We start from the raw sequence: 26,265 nt of genomic DNA, 5'->3' as shown, positions 1-26,265 counted from the left end.
CCAAGTAGCTGGAATTACAGGCATGCGCTATCACACCCGGATGATTTTTTTTTTTTTGGTTTATTGTAGAGATGAGGTCTCGCTGCTCAGGCGGGTCTCGAACCCGCGGGCTCAGGCAATCCATTCACCTCAGCCTCCCAAAGGCATGGGATTACAGACTGAGCCACCGAGCCCGGCGAAACATACATTTTTTAACATACTTCAATTTCTCTACTCATAACATGGAAGGAAAGACAGGATGAGGGTTTTTCTACCAAAACTCATTTATTCTCCTGGGCAGATTCCATACATGCCCATAAGGACTAACCAGAATGAGGATGACACGCATCCCATCGGCCTTCATGCGATTGATCAGAGCTGGAAATCCAGCAAACTTGGGGCTGAGGGTGAAGTCCAGCTGTCGCTCCATGTAGTCGATGTCTGAATACTGCACGTCCTGTGGGAGGACAGAAAACAGAGTGACTGCTGTCGTGCAAGTGCAGGTTCCACAGGAGAATAGCTCTCCACTACCCCATGGTGAATTTTAGATGACTTCTTGTTGACTCGTTCCAATCCAAGTTTCATCGTTTTTTAGGCATGGGTCCAGGAAATTCACCCAATTTTTCAAATTTTCAGAAATAAAATAGAAAGAAAACTAAGTCAGCAGAAAATAGGGTGATAATGACTCTCTGATACATAAAAACTGGATGAAACGGTGCTTTGTAAACTGCCAGTATAGTGACTGTGATTACCTCTCCCAAGAGGCTGGTATCAGTGATTCATGTTCAGAGAAAATAATGTTAACAACCCAGTACTAACATGGATGGTGGCTCTACTATGAAACAAAACAAAACAAAAATCTATAGTTGCTTTTTAATACCCAATCTTGATAGTAATTGTACACTGTTTTCTTATCAAGAACAAAATACTGCATAGTGCACTTTCCATTAGAACAATTGTAAACAACAGAAAGTAGAAGGTAAAATTAAATATGCAATGGTTCATGGGATCAGTTATCTAATTACTGGACTCCCTCTTGTCCTCAAGTGAAGGACAGAGAGTGTTTCCATAAGTATTTCTTCCGGAAACCCATCCCAGCATCCTTATATTCCATCAGCGATTAGCTCATAGCTGACAGGACACTGTTCTGCAGCTCCAGGGGTGTTGGAACTGAGGTTTTATCTACATGTACAATGGTCTAACTGATTTGGGGTTAACTTTTTAAAAATTAAGCAAAACTATTGTCCAGGGGAGATAGTTTATTTTTATGGAACCAAGGATTTTCTTTTTTTGACTAAATCATGTGAAAGAAATGAAAGGATGCACGATGTAGCAGAAAATGTCATGGAGCCAGCCCTATTTCCTCCTCCTTTGGCAAATCACTGTGAGCTTTGAGCCACCATCTCTAGACGATGGGGACAAGGGACCCCACCTATTTTGCTGTGCTAGAATGAGCCTCATTGTGGCATAGCATGGAAAAGTATTTTGTATATTTTAGAAACCCACAAAAGTCAGACAAAAGAATTTAGACACAGAGGCACCTGGGTCAACTATGAGGTCCCAGAGTCATGACTAAGAACGTACATAGGGGATCTGGGCGGCCACCATCTCATCGTATAAGCTGGCAATCTCAGAGTCATTCTCGTATCCATAGCGACACAGTTGGAACCCCAAGGACCAGTAAGGTACCATCACAGGCCGACCAATCAACTAGAAAATAGAAAATATTAATCCTCAAAAAGGAAATACTGGATTGAAGTTAAACACAAAGTAATGAGAATATTTCCTTATGCCCCAAGTTAGGCAATCAACAAATTCAAATCCAGAGAGAAATTGACCGGATGCAGAGCCACCAGGATACCTTGGAGAAAGTTTCCTTTTGGTCTTGAGCTCCCTCTCCAGGAACTCTGGGAAGCCTGGTGTTACTCTGATCCCTAGAGGCATTCTAGTTTACTGGTTAAGAACATGAAACTCAAAGGTAAAAATGCCTGTGTCAACATACAGGCTCCAGTCCTGCTAGCTAAATGACCTGGGGTAGAAGTTAAGTACCTTCTTTGTGCTTCAGTTTATTTAACTGTAAATTGGGGATAATAATAGTAGCTGCCTTGTGGTGTTTTTGTGAGAACTGAATGATGTACAATAAGTACTATATAAGTGTTAGTGCTGGCACAACCACCACTGTCACCCCCATTAGCACCACTCCTGCCACCATCACCACCACCACTCCAACTACAACCCCATTACTCCATCACCCCTGCCAACACCATCACTACCACAATAACCACTACTGCCACTGCTATCACCACCATCATCACCATCACTACTTCCATCATCATTACCATTACCACCACTATTACCACCACCACCCTTAACCCCACCACAACACTCACTCCTATTACCACCATACCTCCCCCACTACAGACCCTCATTGACCTACGACCCTCACCAACACCATCACTACCCTCACCAGCCTGCAGCACCAATGCCATCACTATCACCATCATCACCACCACCCCTACTATCCTCACCATCACCACCACTATCACCACCACCACCATCATTACTGTTACAACTAGCAACACCCTCACTGCCCCCAATACATCATCACCATCATCACCCTCACCTCTATCACGACCATCATCACTACCACCATAACCACCACCTCCACCCCACCTTCACATCACCACCACAATAATCACCACCATCACTACTGCCCTCACCCCACCCTGACTATATCCACAATAACCACTACCACTGCCATCACCATTACCACCACTACCTCTATCACTACCACCACCATTACCATCACTATCACCATCTCCACCCCCACCCCACATCACCATCATTCCCCACCACCATCATCACCATCACCATCACTATAACAATGACCACCATCCCTACCATCACCACCAACGGTACCACTGCTACCTTTGGTATTCTGCAATGCTTAGAGAGGTTATACATTTAATGCTTATTGGAATGTATTTATTTTTTCTTATTCTGTAATCTGTCTCCAAGAAAGATCAACAATTCTAGCTATCATCTGAGAGCTATATTAATGAGTATGGATTTTGAAATACAAAATGTGCTGTATAAATACTTGACAACCAAATGAGTTTCCCCATACCTCAGTGTATTGCTGGGTGACAAGCTCTGGAGTTGGCCCCAAGAACACATAAAAGTCCAGAATTCCCCCTGTGGTGCGGTATGTCAAGGCAGGCATGGGCTGAAACGTCACATCTGGAAATATAGGAAAATGCCAACCTGTCAAGATGAAGAATTATCCCTGAAATTCATACCTTCTCCCTTTTCCTGTGCTCCTCTGTTGTGGCATTTTGTTCTATATGCACATGGAATTAAAGAGGTAAAGCAGGCATTTTGTACTATATGCACATGGAATTAAAGAGGTCAAGTGAAAGTCTTCAGGATCCAATCCTTGGATTTTACCCCCTTTTGTGTGCTTTAATATTCCTTGTCATTCTGCTCTTTTAAAATTATTATTACTTTTAAATTTATGAATAGTTTAATGAGAGTTGCAAAATAGTGCCATGTACACCTCGTCCAGTTTCCCCAGTGGAAGCTTACATAACAATTGTACATTTGTAAAGACCTGGAAACTGACAAGGATACAATACTATCTATTAAACAAACAAACAAACAACACAGTAAACACACAACCTACCGAATGGGGAAAAATACTTGCAAACAATGCATCTGACAAAGAGCTAATATTCAGAATCTATAAGGAACTCAAACAACTTGAAAGAAACAAATATTCACTTCAAAAAGGGAGCAAAAAGTATCAACAGATATTTTTCAAAAGAAGACATACAAGTGACCAACAAATATATGAAAAAAATGCTCAATATCACTAATTATGAGAGAAATGCAAATAAAACCCACAATGACAGATACCAACTCACACCAGTCAGAATGGCTATTATTAATCAGTCAAAAAGCAACAGATGTTCCAGAGAAAAGGAAACGTTCATACACTGTTAACGGGGATATAAACTAGCTTAGCCCTTGTAAAAAACAGTTTTGAGATTTCTCAAATAACTAAAATAGATTTACCACTCAACCTAGCAATATCACTACTGGGTATATATCGAAAGGAATATAAATTGTTCTACCAAAAAGATATCTGTATTTGTATGTTTACTGCAGCACTATTCAGAATAGCGAAATCATGCAACCAGCCTAGGTGCTCAACAATGGTGAGCTGAATAAAGAAATTGGTGCACCATGGAATATAACAGGTATAAAGAATCATAAAAGCATACCCTTTGTGACAACATGGATACAACTGGAGGCCATTATTCTAAGCAAATTAACACAGAAACAGAAAACTGAATACCGCATGTTCTCACTTCTAACTGGGAACCTAAACATTGGATACACATGTACCCCTTGCATCAAAAATTTAGTTTAAAAAAAAATGACTGGTACACAAAAATAATGAATATGTCAGATCATCTTACCCATGGCATTGCTGTTCAGCAGAAGCACTCCATGGGCACTGCCATCCTCCTCTAGTCCCATGTAGTAGGGATGAACACCATAGGAATTCTTTTTGTACTGGAGAGTGATGAGGGAGAAGTGGTAGGAGGTTAATAGACACGGTGGCTAAGAAAAACACTCAACAATAACTTAATTGCAAGGATGAGACTAGTCTTCTCCATGAAATAAATTAAACACATGGACAAAAATAAACACACAGAAAAAAACTGACACCCTTGGCTAGAAGCAGAATGTGACAATCCAAGTTGAGTTTGGGAAGATGATACATGAACGGTACACAGTGCGGACGGAAAGAGGCAAACACAGATTCTATGTGCTCTGTCCTTACCCCTGGGGGTTGGTCTCGGGAGAACATCCCCCATGTGTGCCAATTCAAGTCTCTCCTAAAAGCTGTGTGTTCAGTTTCTCCAAAGCCATAGATGTACTCAGAAGGAAGGCGAGTGGAGATGCGGATAAACATATCATTGAAGGTGAAGCCAAGGAGCTGAGAGTCCCAACTGCAACATGACACAAAAAGACAGATTTGAAAATTTAAAAAAAACAAAGAAAAGAAAAATGAGGGAGTTTCTATCAGCTGCAAGCTGTTGACTTTTCAAGGACAACAGAACTTTTTATTCCCTCCCTACCACCTAGAACCTGTTCATCTCCCAAACAACACTTGGAATTTATTTAATTAAAATAGTCATAGCTATCCTTGCTAAAAGCTCAGGAGTCATCATCATTTATTCTTCTATTTCCTTCTGTCACTGCCTCCTTTCAACATTCCTTTCACAATACCAAATTCAAGCACTTCACACCATCTTAACTGCAACCCCTCCACACCAGTCCTCATTTCACTCTTGCTTCCTTCAGTCCATTTCCTTGAAAGCAACCAGAATGATGCTTTTTACAAGTATCTCACATCATGCTACTATCCCATTTATACTTTTTCAGTGGCTTCTCTTGAAAGCTCTTATGAAGCCTTGAAGGCTGTGCCTGACTGAAGCCCGCCTAGTATCCCCACTTCATCATCCAGCACTCATCTCCTTACTCCCTATGTTATTCCAACCACATCAAACTTTTTCTATTACTTAACACATCCAGTTCCCTTCATTTCACAGCCAAGGTACTTATTAGTCCCTCTGTCTAAAACGCTCTTTTCCATCCCCATATTTCCATGTGAGTTGCGGTTTTCTCCTCATTTAGATCCTATTTCAAATGTTACCTCCTTGGAGAGACTTACCCTTCCACAGTATCAAAAGCAGTAACCTTCCTTAACTCTCAATTATCTAGGTCTTTTTTCCTACATAGCAGTTATGTCTATTTCAACTTCCTTTTATATTATAATTTAAATTATCTTTGTTATTAACTTTTCATTATTTGTCATGAGTCCTGAGACCTCATCTGTCTATAACAAACAGAGAATGTACTACATAAATATGTGTTCTATGAATCCCCAGGTACATTCAACTGCCTCAGTAATTATTCCCAGGATACTTAGGATTTCCCATAACAGTCATGAAAGAAATAACCTATTCGTGGATCTGGAAATGGACAGTGTGATGCTTTGAGCCAGGAGACCACAAGGACAATGGCAATGAATGTACAGGTAACCATCAATTCCAAATCAGACAAGAAGCTACATACATTACAGTGCCTGTGTTCTTCCGGAGAATTTCAATACCAAATGGATTCTTCTTAATGAGGACATCATAGAGTTGACTCTGAGAGGTGCTAGTTGGAATTTTAGGTATATTCAGGGGAACTGGGACTTCATATCGATTGTTGTTGGGATCATAAATCTAGGACAGAGGAAATAGATTTTAAACAAGAATTGTACTCTTGAAATCTTGACAGAGCCTTTATGTTTTGAACAAATAGTCTGGATGCTATATTTTTTGTTTTCTTTAAGCCGATAATACCTGGGATTTGATTAACACATCAAAGAACAATATCAGATCTACCTTTTTTCTTTGTAAACGGTACCATTTCATACAAATATAAAGTTTTGCACCTTCAAAGCTATCATTCCAATAAAGAAAGATACATATTCAATTGCTCAAAAACATCTTTACAGTATTTTAACAATGGATAAATATATTCACAACATGCTGATTAAAAAACTAAGAAAATTTATAACACCTACAACAGAATTTATAGATGTCTGCAATAGTTTTTAGGTTAGCTTATTTTATCGCTATATGAATTATTTTAAGAAATTAATACAAATTTATGATTTACAAGATCACTATTATTGCAAGAAAAAAAAGGAGTCACAAAACAAAATGTCTTTTAGGCATTTTAAGCCAAATATTTAAATGATTATTCTCATTATGACATAAGAATAATATTCTTTTAGTGACAAAAAAATATTTTATTAGCCCAAGGATCACTGAAGAGTTTCCAGAAAGTTCCAAAATAAAATGTGGCTAACATTTTAATAAACTGTTAGCAGAAATCTCTGAGTATCCCTTAAACATAAGCTACAACAATTTCATTTGCATTAATTGAACTTTAAGTGAATGACTTGTATGAAATAAAAATAAACAAAATTTTAGAAATTAGTTAACACCACTGGCCCAAGTTTGGTTTTAATTTGCTTGCATATATCTATGAAATTTCACCATGAAGTACATTAAAGTTTAAATGTTATCTTTAACTTATGCATAAGTTAAGTTGCTCATTCTTACCGTGGAAGCAAGCTTGATTCTGAAAATAAGCTACAGAAATAATATGTAAACACATAGAGCTTTGAGATAGATTATAAGCATCCTCCTATGTTCTTTAGATCAAAATGCAAAGGTTTCTGTTCATTAATTTGGAATATATTGATACTACATGGCTATGTGCATAAAACAAAATTTGACAATGTGTCTAGTGACAGCATATTTTCTAGCCCCAACTTCTGGAAGGAAAATAAAAGTTTAATATGAAAATTACTTTTCCTTTTGTTAAATAAAAATTTTAAATTTAAAAACAAACCCAACACTTCTCATTGTAACATCGACTGAATGCTACATGGTTCAGAGTCAAGAATCTCTTCAGTTTTTCCCCAATGTCACAGAACACATAAGCTTTTGCTCTCTAGTCAGGAAGTCTGATTATCTCTATTGTTTTGTCTTTAAAACTGCTTTCCAAGATACAAGGTAGCCATGCTGGTAAAAGTCTTTCTGCTGCCCACTTTACACCTAGTGTAGCACCACACCTATGATAATCAACCCCAATCACTTTAATGGAGAAGAGGGTACTAAAGGTAAATATCACCCATAGCCCCGGACAGGCAATAAATCCTTGTCCAAACCAAAGATTCTTGATTCAACCTCTGAAACAGTTTTATTCCCGTGAGGATACTTTCCTGGACTCAAACACCTAATGGCTCTTTCTATCTTCATCAAGGTGATTCCACCAATGCAGGTTAACCATTAGTCTACCTGTGACATTATTCACTGGCCCCAAAGTCACAAGACAACAAGATAATTGTCACCATGCAGACAATAAATCTGTTGCTGAGCAATTCACAGAAAAGACAGGCTACAAGTGTGTGGACTCAAAAGAACAGATGGAAAAATGATATAACTGGATATCTGATTTTAGATCTGATATCAGTTGACGTTACTACAATGGTCTACTAGTTGTCTTCCCTTCTGTATCAATTGAAATATCTTCAGTGTCATCATTACTATCCTGCTGCAACATGATGGCCTGTGCCAGCCCAACCTGATTTAATATTTTGATCTGAGTCTGCCCTATCTTGTTTTTAAGGTCTCTTTCAAAGTAATACACTAACAATGATTTGGTGCTAACTTGAAAAATCATTCTGGAATCTGTGTGGTATTTAAGAATATATTATTTATGATTTTGTGTGTGAGAATATGAGAGTAGGTGAATACCTGAAAATTTTTTTGGCTTGAAAAAAAAAACAATCTTCCCAAAACAGGAAACATATTTGATTAAAATAATCATAGCTATCCTAATTGAAATATGAAATGAAGATGTCCTCACTGAAAATGACATCCAAATAGATTCATTGAAATATCTCTGTCTGATACTATACCAGATACTTGGAATATGAACTGATTAACTGAAGGTAAGGTTATTGTTTTACAAAATTTGCATGCTAATGGGAAGTGAAAGATAGCTATCCACAATACTTGGTTGATGTGCACTAAGTTAGCGCTATGTAGAAGTGCCGTAAGATTATAGGGAAGGAAATGCTTAACATTGCTTGAGAGACCAATGTGGTTTCATGGGAGAAATACAGGTTGAGTCTTAAAAGCTTAGCAGTCTTTAACCAAACACAGAAAGGAGATTAAGTCATTCTTGCAAATAAATAACAAACACAAAGGCACAGAATTCAAGTGGGTTCAGAAAATGGCAAGAGCTACTGTATGGTCAAGAGGTAGAGTAGTAAGAAATAAGGCTGAAAACCCAAGCGAGTTCATGCATTTCAGACCCATTAGGTGCCGACCACATGCCAATGCTATGATGAAGATACAAACATAGAGCAACATTCCTGCACTAGAAGATATAAAAGAACTAAGAATTCAGGTTGATGTCACATTGCAAAAAACAAAACAAAACAAAACTCCAAACCTTTCAGACAATGCCAGCCACCTGATCTCTTTCATTCACTTTCCCAACAGCATTTGAGTGTTTACAATCTACCAAGGTCTATATTAGATTTCAGAAGTAGAACAATGGTTTGTCCTTGAGAAGCTTACAATTTAATAGAGAAATAGACATAAGAACAGCTAGTCCATCCTTAGTTTTTAGATGTAATTAAGACATGGATGGGAAATACATTAATGCACTTTGGTGATTATTTTGCAGATATCTCAAATTCAGTGCCCAAAACTGAACTCATCATCTTTTACTGACCAAGTACAAACCTTTTTCAATATTCCATATTCCAGCTAGTAATACCAACATCCACATAGAGATGCAAACTAGAAACATAGTATTCATGCTTAATGCCTTCCTCTCCCTCATCACTTACTTGCAATCTATCACCAGATCCTATAATCTTATCTTCTCAATCTCAAACATTTCTACTATTCTCCACCTTCTTTTCAGTATTTAACCCCAGCTCATTTTCTCACCTGGCCTGTCTAACTTGTAGCCTCCTAACTCTTGATCTCCTAATCCTAGTCACAATATTTTCAAAACAAAAATTAGGGTAGGTCTCATTGTTCCATCAAAGAATTATCTAGTCTACTGTAGCACGATTAACTTAGAAGAGTAAACTTATTCTAGGGTTCTGCAACCTTGTCCAGCAAAAATAATAGAACTGAAAAAGGTCCAGTCAGCACCTGATACATATGATGTGTTTACCTTAAATTGCAGCATTTCATTTGTATGAAAGGTCACTTGCAGGCGGAGGGTATTCACAGGTGTGGAGGGCAAGGCACTGGCATAAAGAGAAGACTTTAAGGTGATGTCAGCTGTGGCTCCATGTGCATTATACTGAACATCACTGACAGAATACAGATCATTGACGAAATAGCAAAAAGGAACTCCAGGAGAACTAGATTCCTGAAAAGTAAGGCCACGATTATAGATCAGAATGTAGTCCAAGAGTTATCAAATGGAAGGGTTTAGAAAATTCATTTTATAGGGAAATAAAGCCAGTCCATCACTCATTCACTTATATATTATTTGGTAGTAACAAATTTAAATTCCCGCTCTCTATGAAAAATATTTATTTAAACAGTCCCACATATGTCCCCACCTATTCTCCACATCCAGATCAAGTTTCTTTGGAAGACCTTTCTATGAATTCTAAGTAGTTACATAGGTACTGGTACTGTGCTTATGAAATCAGATTAAATGTGGAGATTTTAATGTACATTAGCACCATTAACATTGTTACCTCCCAGACACAGCCACGGGCAGTGCAATTTTCTGAGGAAGCACCATTCTCATCAGGATAGCAGTCTATTTTTTCTTCATCCTTTATTTTTAGGCCCCAGTCCACTGTGTATGGTTCTCCCAAGACAAGAGTAATGTCTGTGATAACAGCAACCTATAGGAATGGGGAAATCACAAGGAAATGCATTCTCAGGACAAAGGCCTTGCAAGAGCTGAAGCTTTTCTTAGAAAAAAAGAAAAGAAACAATACTCTTAATCACCCAACTCACATATGACTACAGCTTATATGAAGAGAGCTGTACTTGGGGTGGGGTGAGAGGATTATTCAGTGGTAACAGGGCAGATGTCACAACTCTATCAGAATCTTGTACATAGCATAGTGAAAAGGATTAGATCAAATAAAACCTTTTGTAATCATCCCCTTTTCTTTCCTTCCCTGACTCCTTTTCTTCCTTTTTTTTTTTTCCAGAAAGGCTCTCTTCTGCACTTTCCTTTGAAGCATAACATACACAGACACACATTGTCATCCCAAATTGAGCTGATCTTCTTGCTCTGCACTCCCCAAACTAGCACCTGCCATTGGTCTGGAGTGACGGAAAAAAACAGAGTTATAAGAATCATATGACCTGGCTTCTCATGCCTATTTTTCTGTAGAATCTTAGTCAAATTATTTCAGTTCTTTAAGTCTCAATTTTGACAACTGCAAAACCGGTGAGCTGGTAAAATTATGACATTTCTTTCCATTCCTAACAATCTAGCTTCTTTATTTCTCTAAGCCCTAGGCTTCAATCTTGAAAACTTCTTTGAATCCCACTACTGATTCAAGTATTTAATATTTTTCTATACAATTTTCTTATATTTGATTTTTCTTGTAAAAGCATTTCTCATTGTTAAAGCTCTTGTTTGTCCGGAGTAATAAAATCACATTCTAAGGGCTTACCCCTCTCCTGGTCTCCTCGCAATCTAATTCATCGTGTACTACCCTGTTCTACTGGTCCTCAGCCCCCACACCCCAGACAGTGCTCACACAATAGCACAGCCTTGATTCAAGGACCAATAAGAGACCCTTTGAAATTAAATCAAGTGTTACATTCTCATTTTGGCAACTAAGATCCTTTAAAATTTGATCCAAAGTTTCCTGTCCAAACTGACCTTCCAAAAGTGAATCTTATCTATGGTGGTTATGGAGAATTCATAAACTAATAATATAAGGCTATTCTCAGTGCTTGGGCAGGCTTATTCTGATATAAAGAAGGCCTGGAATACTTAACTTAGGTAAATGCCCTTTCTAGGAAAATGGTCCTCATTTGTGGAATATACTGCTATTTGCCTGCCCTATATAAAATGTTTCCTTCTTACTCATTATTTCAGTGTAGAATATCAAAGTTCCCAACTAAGAGCTAAATTTTTTGTCAGCTGTGGTCAGGTTGACTAAGAGTTGCTTGCTAGCCAAGTGTTCCTGGATCTGCCTGTCCTTTCACCTTTACCTCGTCCTTCTTGCTTCCTCTGTCCTTTATTATTTTTTATTATTATTTTTTCTCATTTTCTTTTTTCCTCTGCTAGAACAGGGGCACTGTAACCAGAACTAAGCAGCTACTTCTAATCACAAGAGAAGAAAATACCCTAACTCTGACACTCTTGAGTCACTGATCCAATGCCAGCAACTCTCCACCTTCTAAACCAGGAGTCCCCAACCCCCAGACCATGGAAAACACTGGTCTTTGGCCTCTTAGGAACTGGCAGTACAGCAGAAGGTGAGCAGAAGGCAACCGGAGCTCTACCTTCTGTCAGATAAGCAGTGCATTAGATTCACAGGAGCACAAACCCCATTGTGAACTGCACGTGTGAGGGATCTAGGTTGTGCCCTAGGTTGTGGACTCCTTATGAAAGTCTACTGCCTGATGATGTCCCCACATGAAAAAAATTGTCTTCCACTAAACCAGTCCCTGATGCCAAAAAGGGACTGCTCTAAAGTTTTATTGCAAAAAGTGAAAATTCCAAATGTGTTTAACCTACCATTTGGGGATTCCTGTCATTTGCCTGTGATGAATCCCCCCTACCTGATACACCATCTTTCAAGGCCCAACCCTAGCCCTGTCTTCTCCAAGAAGCGCTGCTCAATTAGGCTTTGAACACTACATAGGTGTAACTTACATTGGTATAGTTTCCCTAACTCCTTCCCAATAGTTTCATGTGTATAAATTATATCTACTCACCACCCAAAAATCAAATAATTCAAGAGTTCCCTTGGTCTTACACTAAGTAATTTATTTAACAAATACTGACTGGGCTTGTTTTCACATTGGCATCCTTCAAATGGTTTGCACTTTGCCATACACATAACCACCCATATACTTTTTTATTTCTAACTCTGCGATGTAGGCATTCAGGACAAAATGTCAAATGTTACCGATATGACATTATAGTAGAAAATGAAATGGGAGTACTCATTTTGGCATTAGGAGCTGGATTATTTGAGGCAAGGATACTGTATAATCTAAGGTATCAGAGGAATTTATTACAAGCTGTTCACTTCATCATAACTGGTGAAAAATTATTTTGTTTTTAATCACCTAGCCAAATAAGTAACCATTAACTAGAATTATCAAACTTTTTTACTTAAAATATTTCTTTTAAATGTATGTGTCAGAATGATAGTCTACATATCTCAATACAGAAAAAAAAAAACCAACCACTTCAAATTTCTAGTTAATGGGACTCCTACCTCCCACCTTTACATTGTCAGCATGACCGAGCAGCTGTCAGATCCTTTTACTTCAAATTCTGTTTCCCACTTTCTTAACTTTGCTTTTCTTGTGTCCCATTATAACTTTATTATCAAATGAAACCAATCAGAAAGCAGAATACTGAGAAGCAGAGAAAGGAATAGGCTGAAAAAAACCCATTTTACCTTATTCCCCTTCCTCAGCAGCTCCCCAACTCTGGCTCTGACCATCTCACTTTTTTTCTTTCCCAGCCTTCTGACTGCCCCATCTTGACCCTCAGAGTGTATGATGGTCTTTCAGAAACCCATGCAACCATGGCAAGAAGGAACAACATGATGCTAGGAAAAATTCTTGATAAATAAGCTCAACAAAATGTAGTTTTACCTTCAAGTTAGAATCATAAGTGACTGTAGGAGAAGTTTGACTTGGGACATTGTTGTGTGTCACTGTAACAGTGCCAGGTTTCTGCACCCCTAGGATTTTAATCTCCGTAAATGCCAAATTATTAGGGTCCTTGTAGGTTGCTTGTGAAACTATCACATCCAAACGGTTCTGCAAAATCAAGTAAGCACAATGAAGCACAAAGGTATGTCTAATTCATACAGTCCCAAGTAATTCAAATATTCAGTCCTAGACTAGATACTTCCCTCTGTCCTGAATGCCTCCTAGCTTTCTCTACTACTGAGTGCTAAAAGAGTACAAATTGTTTTAATAAGCCTCTGAGCTTAAAAAAAAAATCAGAAACACACAGATTTGGGGGGGGTGGAGTCTCACTCTGTCACCCAGACTGAGGTGTGATGGCACGCTCCCAGTCACCACAGCCTTGTCCTGCTGGGTTCCAGCGATCCTTCTGCCTCAGCCTTCCAAGTAGCCAGAACTACAGGTGCACTACCATGCCCAGATAATTTTTGACTTATTGTAGAGATGTCTTGCCAAGTTGCCCGGGCGGGTCTCAAACCCACGGGCTCAGGCAATCCACTCGCTTCCCAAAATGCTGGGATAACAGGCTGAGTCACCAAGCCTGGTCCACACAGACATTTTTTAAAACTGTATTTAGAAACATTAGCTGCTTTAATTTGTCTGTATTATTTATTATTGCCTTCTTTTGATGATATAGATGGGGAGTTAAGTCATGGAAATGTGCTCATCTATAGTCACTAATGCAAACATAACCACAAATATATACACAAGCAATTATGTGGTAATGATCAGACAAAAGCCCATGCCTAAGGTGTGTAAAAATACACTACTCACTTGGGTGACGGAAAACTCACATAAAAGATAAACGTTATTGGCCACAGTATCTGAAAGTGAGAAAAAGGCAAGTCAGAGTCTAGCCTATCCACCACAGAAGAACAGGTTTCATCCTGCCCCTCCTTAAAGTTACATTTTGATGTCACAGATAGCAGGATCTCTATTTCTAAGGACTGAATAATATTTCATTGTATATATGTACCAAAATTTCTTTATTAATTTATATGTCAGTAGACACTTAGGTTGTTTTTATGCCTTGGCTGTTGTTGCTGTAATGAACATAGTAGTAAGTTTATCTCTTCAAGATACCAATTTTACTTCCTTTGAATATATACTCCAAAGTGAATTTAATAGGTTGTATGGTAGTTCTATTTTTAATTTTTCAATGAAGTGAAATAATCTAAATCAGTTAATGAAATCAAATTGCTAGCAAAATAAATAATATCAACCAGCTTACTCCATTTTGTTTAAAGCTTCCATCTTAGTTGCCTGCCTGACCTAAAATTCACTCCTTAGTGCCTACCTGTGATTACAGTAACATTCCCATGACCACAAACCCCAGCTTTGTCTCCTTTGGGCAGATTATGCTGACTGTTGCCTGTTGACCATTACAGAACTCCTTCACCAAAAGTTCCATGTGACTGTATGCTTTGTTAACTGAAATCAAATGTTATGCTTTGACATTTTCATAGTTTGTTCTTATATTCTGTTAGTAACCTAACCAAGGTAACTCCATTGTATAATGATTCTTCTTCTTTGTCTCTATGTAACTATCTTAAATTATATCTTAATGGCAGAACTCCAGGGACTTTCTGGGCACTGGCTATACCTAGGACATGAAATTAATCAAAGCTCCCTAACAATCAAAGTTCCCATTTTGGTTGCCAAGTTGTTAGTTAATAGTTGCTATAGTCACTAAGTTGCTATATAGCCAATGCTGCAAATTTTACCTATAAAAGCTTGTCACAAACTGCAGCAATTTGTCAAGAGTTTTCACTGCCTACTCTTGACCTGCATGTTAATAAATTCATAATAAATTAAACTCAGCTTGCTGGTGTAGCTTCTTCTTGCTTACACGGTCATAACAGAACCTCCATGCTGTTTTCTATAGTGGCTGCACCAATTTACATTCCCAACAACAGTGAACAAGGATTTCATTTTCTCCATATCTTGACCAATTCTTATTATCTCTTGTCTCCTTTATAGTAACCCTCCTAACAGGTGGAAGGTTATATCTCTCTGTAATTTTTAGTTTCTACCTATCTGCTGATTCATGATATTGAGCATCTTTTTATATACCTTTTGACCACGTTATGTCTTTGGAAAAATGTCTATTCAGGTCCTTTGCCCATTTTTAAAATCAGGTCATTTGTCTTTGCTGTTGGGTTATATGTTTCTTTTTATATTCCTTTATCAGCTACATGACTTGCAAATATTTTTTCCCCATTCTATAGGTTTTCTTTCCACTTTGTTGATTGTTCTTTTGCTGTGCAGAAGCTTTTTAGTTGATGTAGTTCTATTTGTTTCTTTTTGCTTTCTTTGTCCTGTGTTTTTCATATTATGTCCAAAAAAAAAAAAATCATTGCCAAGATCAATGTCAAGGAGCTTTTTTCCTGTTTTCTCCTAGAAGTTTTATTTTCGGCCCTTACATTTAAGTGGTTAATTCATTTTTCACAATAGCCAAAATATGAAAACAACTTTTGTGTCCATCAATGAATAAACAGATAAATTGTTGTATATTTATAAAACAGAATGCTATTTAGCCATAAGGAGGAAATTCTGTCATTTGCAACAACATGGAGGAAGCTGAAGGATATTATACTAAGTAAGCACAGAAAGCCAAATACTGCATGATCTCACTTACATGAGAGATTATCTTTTACAAAGTTAAACTCATAAAAGCAGAGAATACAATGTTTCTCAGGGCCTGGGGGATGGGGGGATGGGGGGAATGGGGAGATGATGGTCAATAGGTAAAATCTTTTTGTTCTAAGATAAATAATTTCTGGGGATCTAGTGAACAGTATGGGTGGGCATGGGTATATTCATTAATCTGATTGTGATAATCATTGCACATTGTCTACATGTATCAAATCATCACACTGTACAACTTTAATATACTCAACATTTGTCAATTAAATGTATAAAATAAGAAGTATTTTGTTTACTGTTTGCTTTGTTTTGTTTACAAAATCTACATCTTAGGTTATAGACAGCTTCTCCACAGCCAAGTCACTGTTTCACTGTTTTACCTTCTCCTTCCTACTGTAACCTTGAGAAGATTCCCTTCCAAGTGCTTCCAGGGCACACGTTTCAAGGGAATCCATTTTCTTAAGCAGGAGCCACAGGAATCATTAATATATTTAAGTCACAAAAATGTGCTTAAAGGTATGGCTAGATGAATGCACGCAAGAAAAGTATATTCTCATTGTTCCAATGACATGGGTATATTTTTCATATCTTCGACATTTGTTCAAAGTATTTTGGAAGGAAGAGATCTACACTGAATTACACGAGCAGTCTTGAAAATATCTCTTGCAAGTGTCCATTCACAATAAAATACAAGCATCTACTAGAGATATCAATGGCCAATGGGAGAATTCTAAAAGATAGGAATGTATTTTTCCCCTGTGATTCATCTACCACTACCCATGAATGGTGCTACATTCTTAAATGACTTTTTCTGCTGTGCCTGGTGAGACTTCTCCCAGAAGTACACAGCCAGCAGAAGCAAACAACCATTAGGCAAAAAGATGCAGATTTGGAAAGAAAACGTTAACATAACAGTGCTCACCTTTTGTTTCTCCATCATCCCAGAAAAGTTCTCCCTTTGCTTCTTTGTTCTCATCTAGGGCAATGATAAGACCAAGAGGGTTCTTTCGGCTGTGAAAAACAAAACAAGATATATGTAAGAGACACAGTCTTAACACAGAATTTTGCCAAATGAGCTGGGAATGTTTCTGTCAAGTGTCAAATGGGATAAGTTAGTAGCAGCCAATGATTCTTTAAATACAAAGGCAAAATCATCAGTAGCATCTTTTTCTAGTATCAGTAACATCACAGAAGATAAAAATACTGCAATCATTAGCAATAAATACGTAGGAGATAAGAATTTAAGAACAGGATCACTGCAATAGCTAAAATAAAAGCAGCTGCTGCAACTACGATCTAGAACACAGACTATTAGAAGAGAAAAATCCTAGAAAATAATTGGTTCAGCTATATCATACCCTCAGGAGAAGTATCAACTGCTGTGAGGAAGATACACTTTTCCCTATCTAAGAACATTTTTACTCAAAAAGCAATAAAATACAATAAGATCCATCTGTATAATGGTAACTTATCGAATTATTATTAGCTTTTGGCGGGGAGAAAAACATTCAAATTATTTGCTTTATAATTTATAATAGAAAACACAAAACACTATTCAAAGAGATTGATAAATGGATATAGAGAAAGAGGGGAAAAAAAGAGCCCTTCCATTTGGAAGCTCTCCTCATTTTGTCACTCCTCTAGACTATCTCCAAATTTCTTGTCCCTGCTTTGTTTCTCGCTGGCCTCACATTCCCTACTGTATTCAACCTTTCCTTACAGTTGTCCTACGTTCCGCCTTTCCTTATGAAAGAAGACAGGTTCCATTATAAACAAAATCATCTGCTCTCATTAAAAATGTATTGAGTAGCTGTCATTACTAGGAAGTCAAGGAGATACAAAAATTAATAATCAAAACTTCTGTCCTGAATGTTATAGGAAATATAGGAAAAATCAGACATCTTCACCAAATAATTAAAAAAAAAAAGAAAAGTGATACAAAAGTTAAAATATTCTAGGAATCCATAGTGGCATGTCCAGAAGTATGGTGGGCTAAATATTATTTTGGAGGACCCACCAACTGAAATACAACCTAATCCTAGCTAAATTGTAGCACATAATCCTATTAAAATATCGTAGAGTTCGCAAAAATAAATAAATAAATAAGGGGTATATCCAAAAGAAGAAAATAACAACAGGTAAACAAAACAGTGAACGAAAATCAAAAGAGCACTCAGTAAGCAAAACCTGTAATTTTTGAGGGTCAAATATCTGGAGTAAGGCTAAAATTGGGCTGATAGTCCTAATAATCTAAGGAAGAGAAACTGAACCTCTGATTCTCGTGTGAAGCCAGGAATCTAGAAGGAAGCTAATGTGATACCAAACTGGCAATGGTCTCCAGCTTGCAACCAAAAGATAAAACAAATCATTTCTGGAGGAGCAAGATTCACATTAAATCCTTAAGATCATCACATTTGAAAAACAAAAAATCATGAAGCACACAGCTAGCACACGCTAGCTGTCTGTGTTTTGAGAAGGTTTAAGGAAGGACAGGGATTAAGGTGTCTCAAAATCCATCTGGATGCAACAGCTAAATCAATAGCTTCTTGAGACGAGGCTGAGGGAAATCCAAGAACAGATTTTGATGGCACCCCCCATCCAGGACACCCCCCCCATACTTCCTCCACAGACTCCACAGTGCTTCGGCATTCTCTGCATCATCAACAGATGATGATAAAAAGGGCCAGTTCTGTCAGCTTCCCCCAAAAGGACACTCAAACTATGCTGTACCTGGCCAGAGTAGTTGTATTTGGCTGCTGGGTGGGGAAGATGTAGCCTCCTCGAAGGTGAAGTCCAATTTTGTCTCCAGGAAGTTCCATCTCAACTCTTTGCTTCCTCCATCTCACTTGGGCTCCCTGATGCATGCACATAAATCACACACATTGGCATGAGAGTACACTAAGCTCTACTGACCATCCACACGCTTTGTGACCTACCACTCTCTCCCTTTTCCTCGTAGCTGAATAAATGTGTAGCTAGGCAATCAAACAAGAGAAAGACAAAAATATTTATACCATGCTGAGCTATTTGATATATAATATAAGAATTTATAGTTGTAAGCAAGTAACCTGATTCCTGACTGTGCTCATACTCTAAGTCCTTCCAATATATGCTCACGAGATACTATTTGAGTCTTTACCTTATTGCTGAATAAAGAATATGAAAACATATTTTTCAGATTTCATCATGACTGATGCTAAGGAACTTAAGATTACTTTATCCGGGCTCTGCTATACAATTACAAAAATACTACAGAAATACTCTTCCGTGCATGGATGGAGAGTTCTCTCTGTAGGGAGGTCCTTGTCTATCCAGCTGCAGCATGAGTTTAAGAAAAGTAAGATACTCACAGTCTCATAGTCATACCAGACTGCATCTGGCACATATGCCATCACTTTTTCTGCACCCTGAAATTAAAACAAAATGTTGTCCCCTGAGATGGATAAAATTAATTTCTTAGCAATCCCTAGGGAACATCTTAACCATACAAAAAGAGGCGGAAATGGCCTTTCCTTTCTCTAATATCATATAATGCCTTTTTTCTACCTTTCCTCTAGTTTATATAATAGGAAACGTAACTTGGCAGACCAGAGAAAAACTCTAAGTGAGATCACATTAGGGATAATAATAATAATAATAATGAAATATGTACTGTGGCAAAAATCTCAACTTTACATAATTACCTCATCTCATCTTCTCAATAGCCTGAAGTGGTAGGTATTATTATTATCCCACTTGCCCCAGAACACACAGGCACAAAATGGCAGAAACAAGTTACCCCCTGATCAACCTGATGTTAAAGTGACCCTTATGTAATGGAACAAGTCATGGTCTGCTATGAGAATCTGACAACAAAAAAGACCATCCATAAATCTACACTGGTTAGGAACTTGATTAAGAAAAAGTACTTATAGAAAGGAAATTGTGTATCAGATATTCAACTTCTCAAAACCCAGCAGACTCTCTTCAAAACTGACTTAGTCACAGATGTCAGAAAAGGGTTTGGAAAAAAAGGAGAGAGAGGGGAATTGGAAGGCAGCAGGAACAGAAGCAGAGACCACCCAGCATGTCTCTGTGGGAACACTTGCCTCATCTAGAACTGGAGTGATGAGGAGACCTGGTCCCCATAAAAACTGTCGGTGCACGTCCCAAGTGCTGTTGTCCTCAAAGAACCTGGAGACCAGAGAGACGGTTCACTGAGATTTGGGTCAGTGCTTCCTAGAAGTTTTACCCACAACCAGTTGGAAGCACGCAGCTGCCTGCCTGGACAAAATCCCCAAATTATTCTCTGACATTCATTGTACTCCCACCTTACCACATGCCCCCTTTCCCCAGCCCATTTACTCTCCTATTATTTCCTCAGGATGAACAGAAGTGCCTATTCCAGCATCTATGAGGTAAGGCAATTAAGTTCACAAACGCATCCAAGAAAAAGGGCTACACACCTCATTCCTGAATATCACTACAGTCACCTTCGAAGTACTCCCCTTGGGAGGCTATGCATCGATGCCAGCACCTGGCCCACCTGTCAGAGCAATTTTGGAACTCCTTTTCATCAGAGCCACCATCATATTACCCTTAATGTCCTAAATGTCATCAAATGTCTTCCTTCCTTAATTTCAGCCTGGGTGACTGAGTGAGATCCTTTCAATATTTCCTTTATCTTTAGGAAAAACATCATTGGGGGCCAGATCAGATGACTAGGGAGGGCGTTCCAATACAATTATTTGTACAATGCTGCCAATGTAAGCACACAGTGGCAAGTTCAAGAACTTAATTATTAGACCTCAACAAATAACAACAGCTCTGATGTTCATTCCAGAAAATAGTTCCAAAATTGCTTTGATGGGAGGAGTAGGTGCTGGCATTGGTGCACAGTTTCCCAAGGGGAGTACTTCAAATGTGACCGAAGTGATATTCAGCAATGAGACATGTAGCACCTTTTCTAGAATGGTTCATGAACCTAATTGTTGGACCTTGCATGCTAGGCAGATCCAGGCTGTATTTCTACATGCCGTACCCCACTTTGAAAAATTGCGTGTAAGATAATACATTCCAGAACTTCAACTGACTATCAAGAAAGAACTGGTAGTACCAGATAATGTAAAATGTTGCTCTTTTCTCTTTTAGGATATCTGCCTTTTAACAAGAAATTCCATGATCAGGCAGAAAATTTGCAAAAAATAAATATATAATAGCACAGATACGTGCCTGAAGGTATCGTATGTCACACACATAGGGGGTTTAACTGTATTTTGACAAGAAAAGCTCTTAAGTGCCCTGTTTTAGAGTTAAATTGGCGATGCGCATTGGCTGGCAAATAAGAATTCTGGAATTCTAGAAACTCTTTATAATATTCTCATTTGTATGCAAATTACAGGTTCATTTTTAGAGCTTGAACATAGCCCTGGCATTGCAGTGCATTACAGAAGACATCATCACAAACTACCAAATCCTTTATGTTAAGACTAAAAAAACTAAGGATAAAACAATGTAAATGGGCCAGGCTCGGTGGCTCAGCCTGTAATCCCAATGCTTTGGGAGGCTGAGGTGAGTGATTGCCTCAGTCCGTGGGTTTGCGACCCATCTGGGCAACTTGGCGAGACCTCATCTCTACAATAAATCAAAAAATTAGCCGGGCATGGTAGCGCACGCCTGTAGTTCCAGCTACTTGGAAGGTTGAGGCAGAAGGATGGCCGGAGCCCAGCAGGCTGAGGCTGCGGTGGCCGAGAGCGGCCACTGCACTCCAGTCTGGGTAACAAAGTGAGACTCCAACTCAAAAAAAAAAAAAAAATTAGTTGGTGGCAGGATGAAGAAAAGATTCTAAGTCCCACGACTTTGTGTCTAGGTTTCTCCCCAAAAGGAAACAGGCTAGACTTACCAAAAAAAAAAAAAAAAAAAAAAAAAATATATATATATATATATGCTTGAATTGTTTCAATTTTCACTCTGATATTTGATGACATAGTCAATGTCATCCAAGATGCATTAATAAAGTTTAGAGGGTTAGGTGAACTTACTCATGCAGGAGGGGCCTGGCCACTGTGTCCCCCCGACTGTGAGCACGGAAGAAGAGGGTGTATAGATAAGGCAATAGGGTATAGCGGATGTTAAGGTAGTGCCTGGAGGAATTCAGCAGTATGGAGTCAGCTCCAAAGGAGGCTGGATCCTGGTCCTGTGAAGAAACAGAGTTTGCAGTTGTAATTTGGCTGTGGCATAGCAGAAGCACCTGCAGAATTTCAGGCCTTATTCATCACAACCCAGAATTTTCTTTCTGAATAATCTGGAGCCTAAGTTACAAAACTTCACCTATGAGTAGTATAGCTGGACAAAAAAGGATCATTTCACCAAGTAAGTGGTCATTCTTGGCTTTTCAACTCATTCTGCTTCCTTCACTCTTTGGATTGCTCTCTTGGAAGACTGCCTTATAAATAATTTTGAAGTACTTTCTCACTTGCTTCTCACATTTAATTGAACAACGTAGCTAAGTGTGATGACTCACACCGGTAATCCCAGTACTTTGGGAGGCTGTGGCAGGAGGACTGCTTGAGCCCAGGAGTTCAAGATCAGGCTGGACAACATAGTGAGACCTCATCTCTACAAAAAATTAAAACATTAGCCAGGCGGAGTGGTGCGCACTTGGAGTCCCAGCCACTCAGGAGGCTGAGGTGAAAGGACTGCCTGAGCCCAGGAGGTCAAGGCTGTGGTGAGCTGTGATCATGCCACTACATTCCGGCTTGGGTAACTGACTCAAAAAAAAAAAAAAAAACAAGCAATGTACATTAAATGTACAGAAGTTTGATAAATGACCTTCACAGACTCATCATTTTCTTGACTACAGCAGTAAAGAACAGGCTGTGGCAGTAGGGCATGTCAGTGATACAGCACAGGTCCTGGTCAATTGCACACAGTGGTGCAAATTAGCATAAGTCAAGTACCAGTAATAGGTAGGCTCAGCAGATTTCTTGGCAAGGATACGGACAGATCCAGTCCTAAGATATGCCAAATTTATGTTGACTTTATTTCCTGGGAACCTTACCTTGTAGCCTTGGCCATTGTGATTCCTGGAAAATGGATAAAATGCACCTAGCTGCATCCACCGTCTACAGAGCTCCTCAGGGGCATCCAATGCAAAGCCACATATGTCAGGACCCACCTGGAAGGACACACAACAAGCAAACCTCACTTCCACCACCCTCCTTTGCTTTCTACTTTTTTCTACTTTGCTAAAACCTATTACTGGGAAGGTTAATAACGTGGTCAGAACTGGATTATATCCTGTGTTTACTCTTTTACTGCTGGATGGCTTTGAGTAAGATACTAATTAACCTTTCTGTGCCTCAATTTCTTCATTTTGTTAGTGGGTACTAATTAGCTATACAGGGTTTTATTTAAAAGTGAAATAATGTAATTAATACACCTTACAATAGCTTTTTACTGAATAGTAACTAGTAATACTGCTGATCTTATTATCTTGACCACACCACTACCAGAATTATTTGTCTAAAACCTAACTCTGATCATCACTCATCTATTCAAAAATCTCCACAACCTCCTTGCTGCCCATCATTTTAGCTCTTCAAAACCTGACTCCAACCTGTCTTTCTTTCACTATTTCCCATTCTAGTACTATACATTCATTCTTATAGACACATCAAATACTCCTGCTCGAGCTGATTTTGCTTACCTTTATTTCTCAATCCTAAAATGAGTTTCTTCCCTCATTAGTCTGATAAGATATGCCCACTTTTCAAGATTAAACACAAGTGCTATATTTTCCATGAAACTTCTCTTGAATCTCTGTCCTGACTCCTTTTTTCCCTCATAATCTTGTTAGATGACTCTCTTTCTCAGGATCCCCTATAATATTTAATTCCTATGTCCCTATTGTCTTTTTACCTTAATTTGTCATAATTACTTGTGTGTGCGTATTTTATATATATATCTTCCTACTAAACTGCAAACTCTTTGGGGAAAAAGAAGGTGTCTTGTTACTATATTTATGTTTTTTTCAATCTTACCATACACACTCAGCTAAGGACCTTGAACATTGTAGGAGCTCAAATATTAGGTACATTCAATTGAAGAAATACCAAGGCCTTTTCGATGCTGGCAGTGTTATAGCCCTTCATCTGGGTCCTAGATACATAGATGTGTTCAGTTTGTGAAATTCATCAGCTGCATTCTTAGAGATATGTATGCTTTTCTGTATGCATGTTAGCTTTAAGAAAGAAATATTCAGTGAATATCAGGGTTGCACTTTCTATCTTCACAAGACAGTACAGGAAATAATATCATGATATCAGCCATGCTGAAGTGGATGAAGGATACGCTCTCAAAACATTAAATTTGGGGGCCATGGTAGGCAGGAGACAAGCCTTATAGCTTGAAAACATTCTAGCATGAAGTTTCCTGGAGATTGAGGTTCATAACACAGCTTGGGATGGAGACTCACCATTGGGATACCAAAAAGATTGAACTCAAGCACACCAGGAATGGACCATCGAAGATCATTCCAGGTGGCTGCGTTGTCACCTAACCAATGAGCTGCAAACTTGCCAGACCCCGCAAAGGTAGAGCGAGTTACAATGAAGCTTCTCTTGTTAGGAAACACAGTCTTGACAGCTCTAGAAAGAGAGACAGATTTAGGGAGTCAGTGTGGATCTTATCTTGTTTTAGCCCAGAGAATATAGCAAAAATACCAAGGAAATTTAAAGTGAACACCCTATTAGTTCTTCTAGTTTCCACCCAGTAGAGTTAGAGTTGCTGTTGGTAGAAATCTTAAATATGTTTTGTTTTGTTTCATTTTAAGGGGTTTTATACATTAACCCCATAATTTTCAAGAATTTTAAAGCAGCCTTAAAAAGATTAACAACTAGAAGTATATAATTTTTATAAAACAAAAGTGAAATTTAATTTTACATAGATATGTCTGTATTGGTATTCTATAATATATTATGAGACTTTCTACATACACACTGAAAGGTAGGAACCCCAAGAATCTTAGAATAGAAGAACTTAGTAAAATAATCCTAGCAGTAGTGCAGCCATTTTATCTCAGCCTCAGCCCTGTCATGTATTGCTGAGCCTTTCTGCTGACTAGCCTATTCTTTTACCTCTAAATCATTAGCAAGAAGTAAAACCGGACCTCCAAGGTTAGGATTTGGTCATTATTTCTAGTCCCTTAAACATGTCTAGTCCTAATTGTTCTCCTAGGAATCTGTTTCTGGCAATGATGTATTGTTACCAGTCTTCCATAACCAGCCTCCAACCTACCACCTGGAGTCATGAGATACCGGTACCTTGGGATGCCTAGAAGCAAGACCTTTGTGACTTCTGTTACCTACATCAATGAATACAACCTCCAGACTTTTCCCTAGCCCAAAGAGCCTTAAATATATCCAGCCTTTCAGCCTTTGATGCCACACTCACCTACTGAGTGCCGGCCCCTTTATGTCATAGAAAGTGGAGAATAAACTTTGCTTCCTTCTCCTTTGCAATACTTTGCATTATTCCCATGGCATCAGCCTACCTCGTCTCAGTTTACCCTTTCACACATAAAAAATGAACTTCTGAACAGACTTTTGGAACTTAAATTCTTTTTAGGAAGAAACACATTGGTAATAATTTTGTAATAAGAAAAGACATTTTAAAATTATAAGTATGTGTACATTTTTTGTAATTGAATATTAGTATAGATCATCTATATTTTTAAATTAGAAGTTTCTATAAAGTTTTTGCTATGAAATTTTTCAACAACTTTCAATAGCACTAAAATTACATGCAGTACTTTGCTAATCAATGAATTTGGTTCTGGTTTGATTTTCTGCTGTCACCACTACAGTAAGTAGAATAAATTCTCAATGCCTTTTTCTTACTACAGAATTTGAGTTAACATACAAAGGTAAAAAGAGCAGACCAGAGGGCTGTTGAACCAATATCTAAAACTCCAAGCACATGGACATCTACAAGTTACTATATTTCAGTCTATACAATGCGTCAAGAGGGAAAATACATGGACACAGACTCATGAAAAACAAAAGGCTTAAATTTTGCTTTTGCAATT

At 38.3% G+C, this 26,265-nt stretch overlaps 1 protein-coding gene and 1 pseudogene across 1 annotated transcript in view; both read right to left on the bottom strand.

Moving 5' to 3' along the window:
• The window catches only part of MGAM (maltase-glucoamylase), a 210,499-nt gene that overhangs the window by 19,194 nt on the left and 165,040 nt on the right, over window positions 1–26,265 (bottom strand). The window contains exons 16-32 of the mRNA XM_008058647.2: window positions 24,655–24,826; window positions 23,239–23,355; window positions 22,220–22,374; window positions 20,288–20,372; window positions 19,550–19,606; window positions 18,930–19,054; window positions 17,122–17,210; window positions 14,328–14,377; window positions 13,458–13,625; window positions 10,349–10,501; window positions 9,811–10,011; window positions 6,127–6,281; window positions 4,829–4,997; window positions 4,461–4,557; window positions 3,107–3,219; window positions 1,564–1,689; window positions 308–436 (exon numbers count right to left, since the gene is read on the bottom strand). Of these exons, the coding sequence (XP_008056838.1) occupies window positions 308–436; window positions 1,564–1,689; window positions 3,107–3,219; window positions 4,461–4,557; window positions 4,829–4,997; window positions 6,127–6,281; window positions 9,811–10,011; window positions 10,349–10,501; window positions 13,458–13,625; window positions 14,328–14,377; window positions 17,122–17,210; window positions 18,930–19,054; window positions 19,550–19,606; window positions 20,288–20,372; window positions 22,220–22,374; window positions 23,239–23,355; window positions 24,655–24,826 (2,161 nt within the window). The remainder of the gene's footprint in view (window positions 1–307; window positions 437–1,563; window positions 1,690–3,106; window positions 3,220–4,460; window positions 4,558–4,828; window positions 4,998–6,126; window positions 6,282–9,810; window positions 10,012–10,348; window positions 10,502–13,457; window positions 13,626–14,327; window positions 14,378–17,121; window positions 17,211–18,929; window positions 19,055–19,549; window positions 19,607–20,287; window positions 20,373–22,219; window positions 22,375–23,238; window positions 23,356–24,654; window positions 24,827–26,265) is intronic.
• Window positions 7,568–8,175, bottom strand: LOC110595696 (annotated as a pseudogene).

Source organism: Carlito syrichta, unplaced genomic scaffold (genome assembly GCF_000164805.1).
Source record: "Carlito syrichta isolate Samal-C Ts95f unplaced genomic scaffold, Tarsius_syrichta-2.0.1 Scaffold303563, whole genome shotgun sequence".
Taxonomy (NCBI): domain Eukaryota; kingdom Metazoa; phylum Chordata; class Mammalia; order Primates; family Tarsiidae; genus Carlito; species Carlito syrichta.
This window is presented reverse-complemented; position numbering and strand designations above follow the sequence as displayed.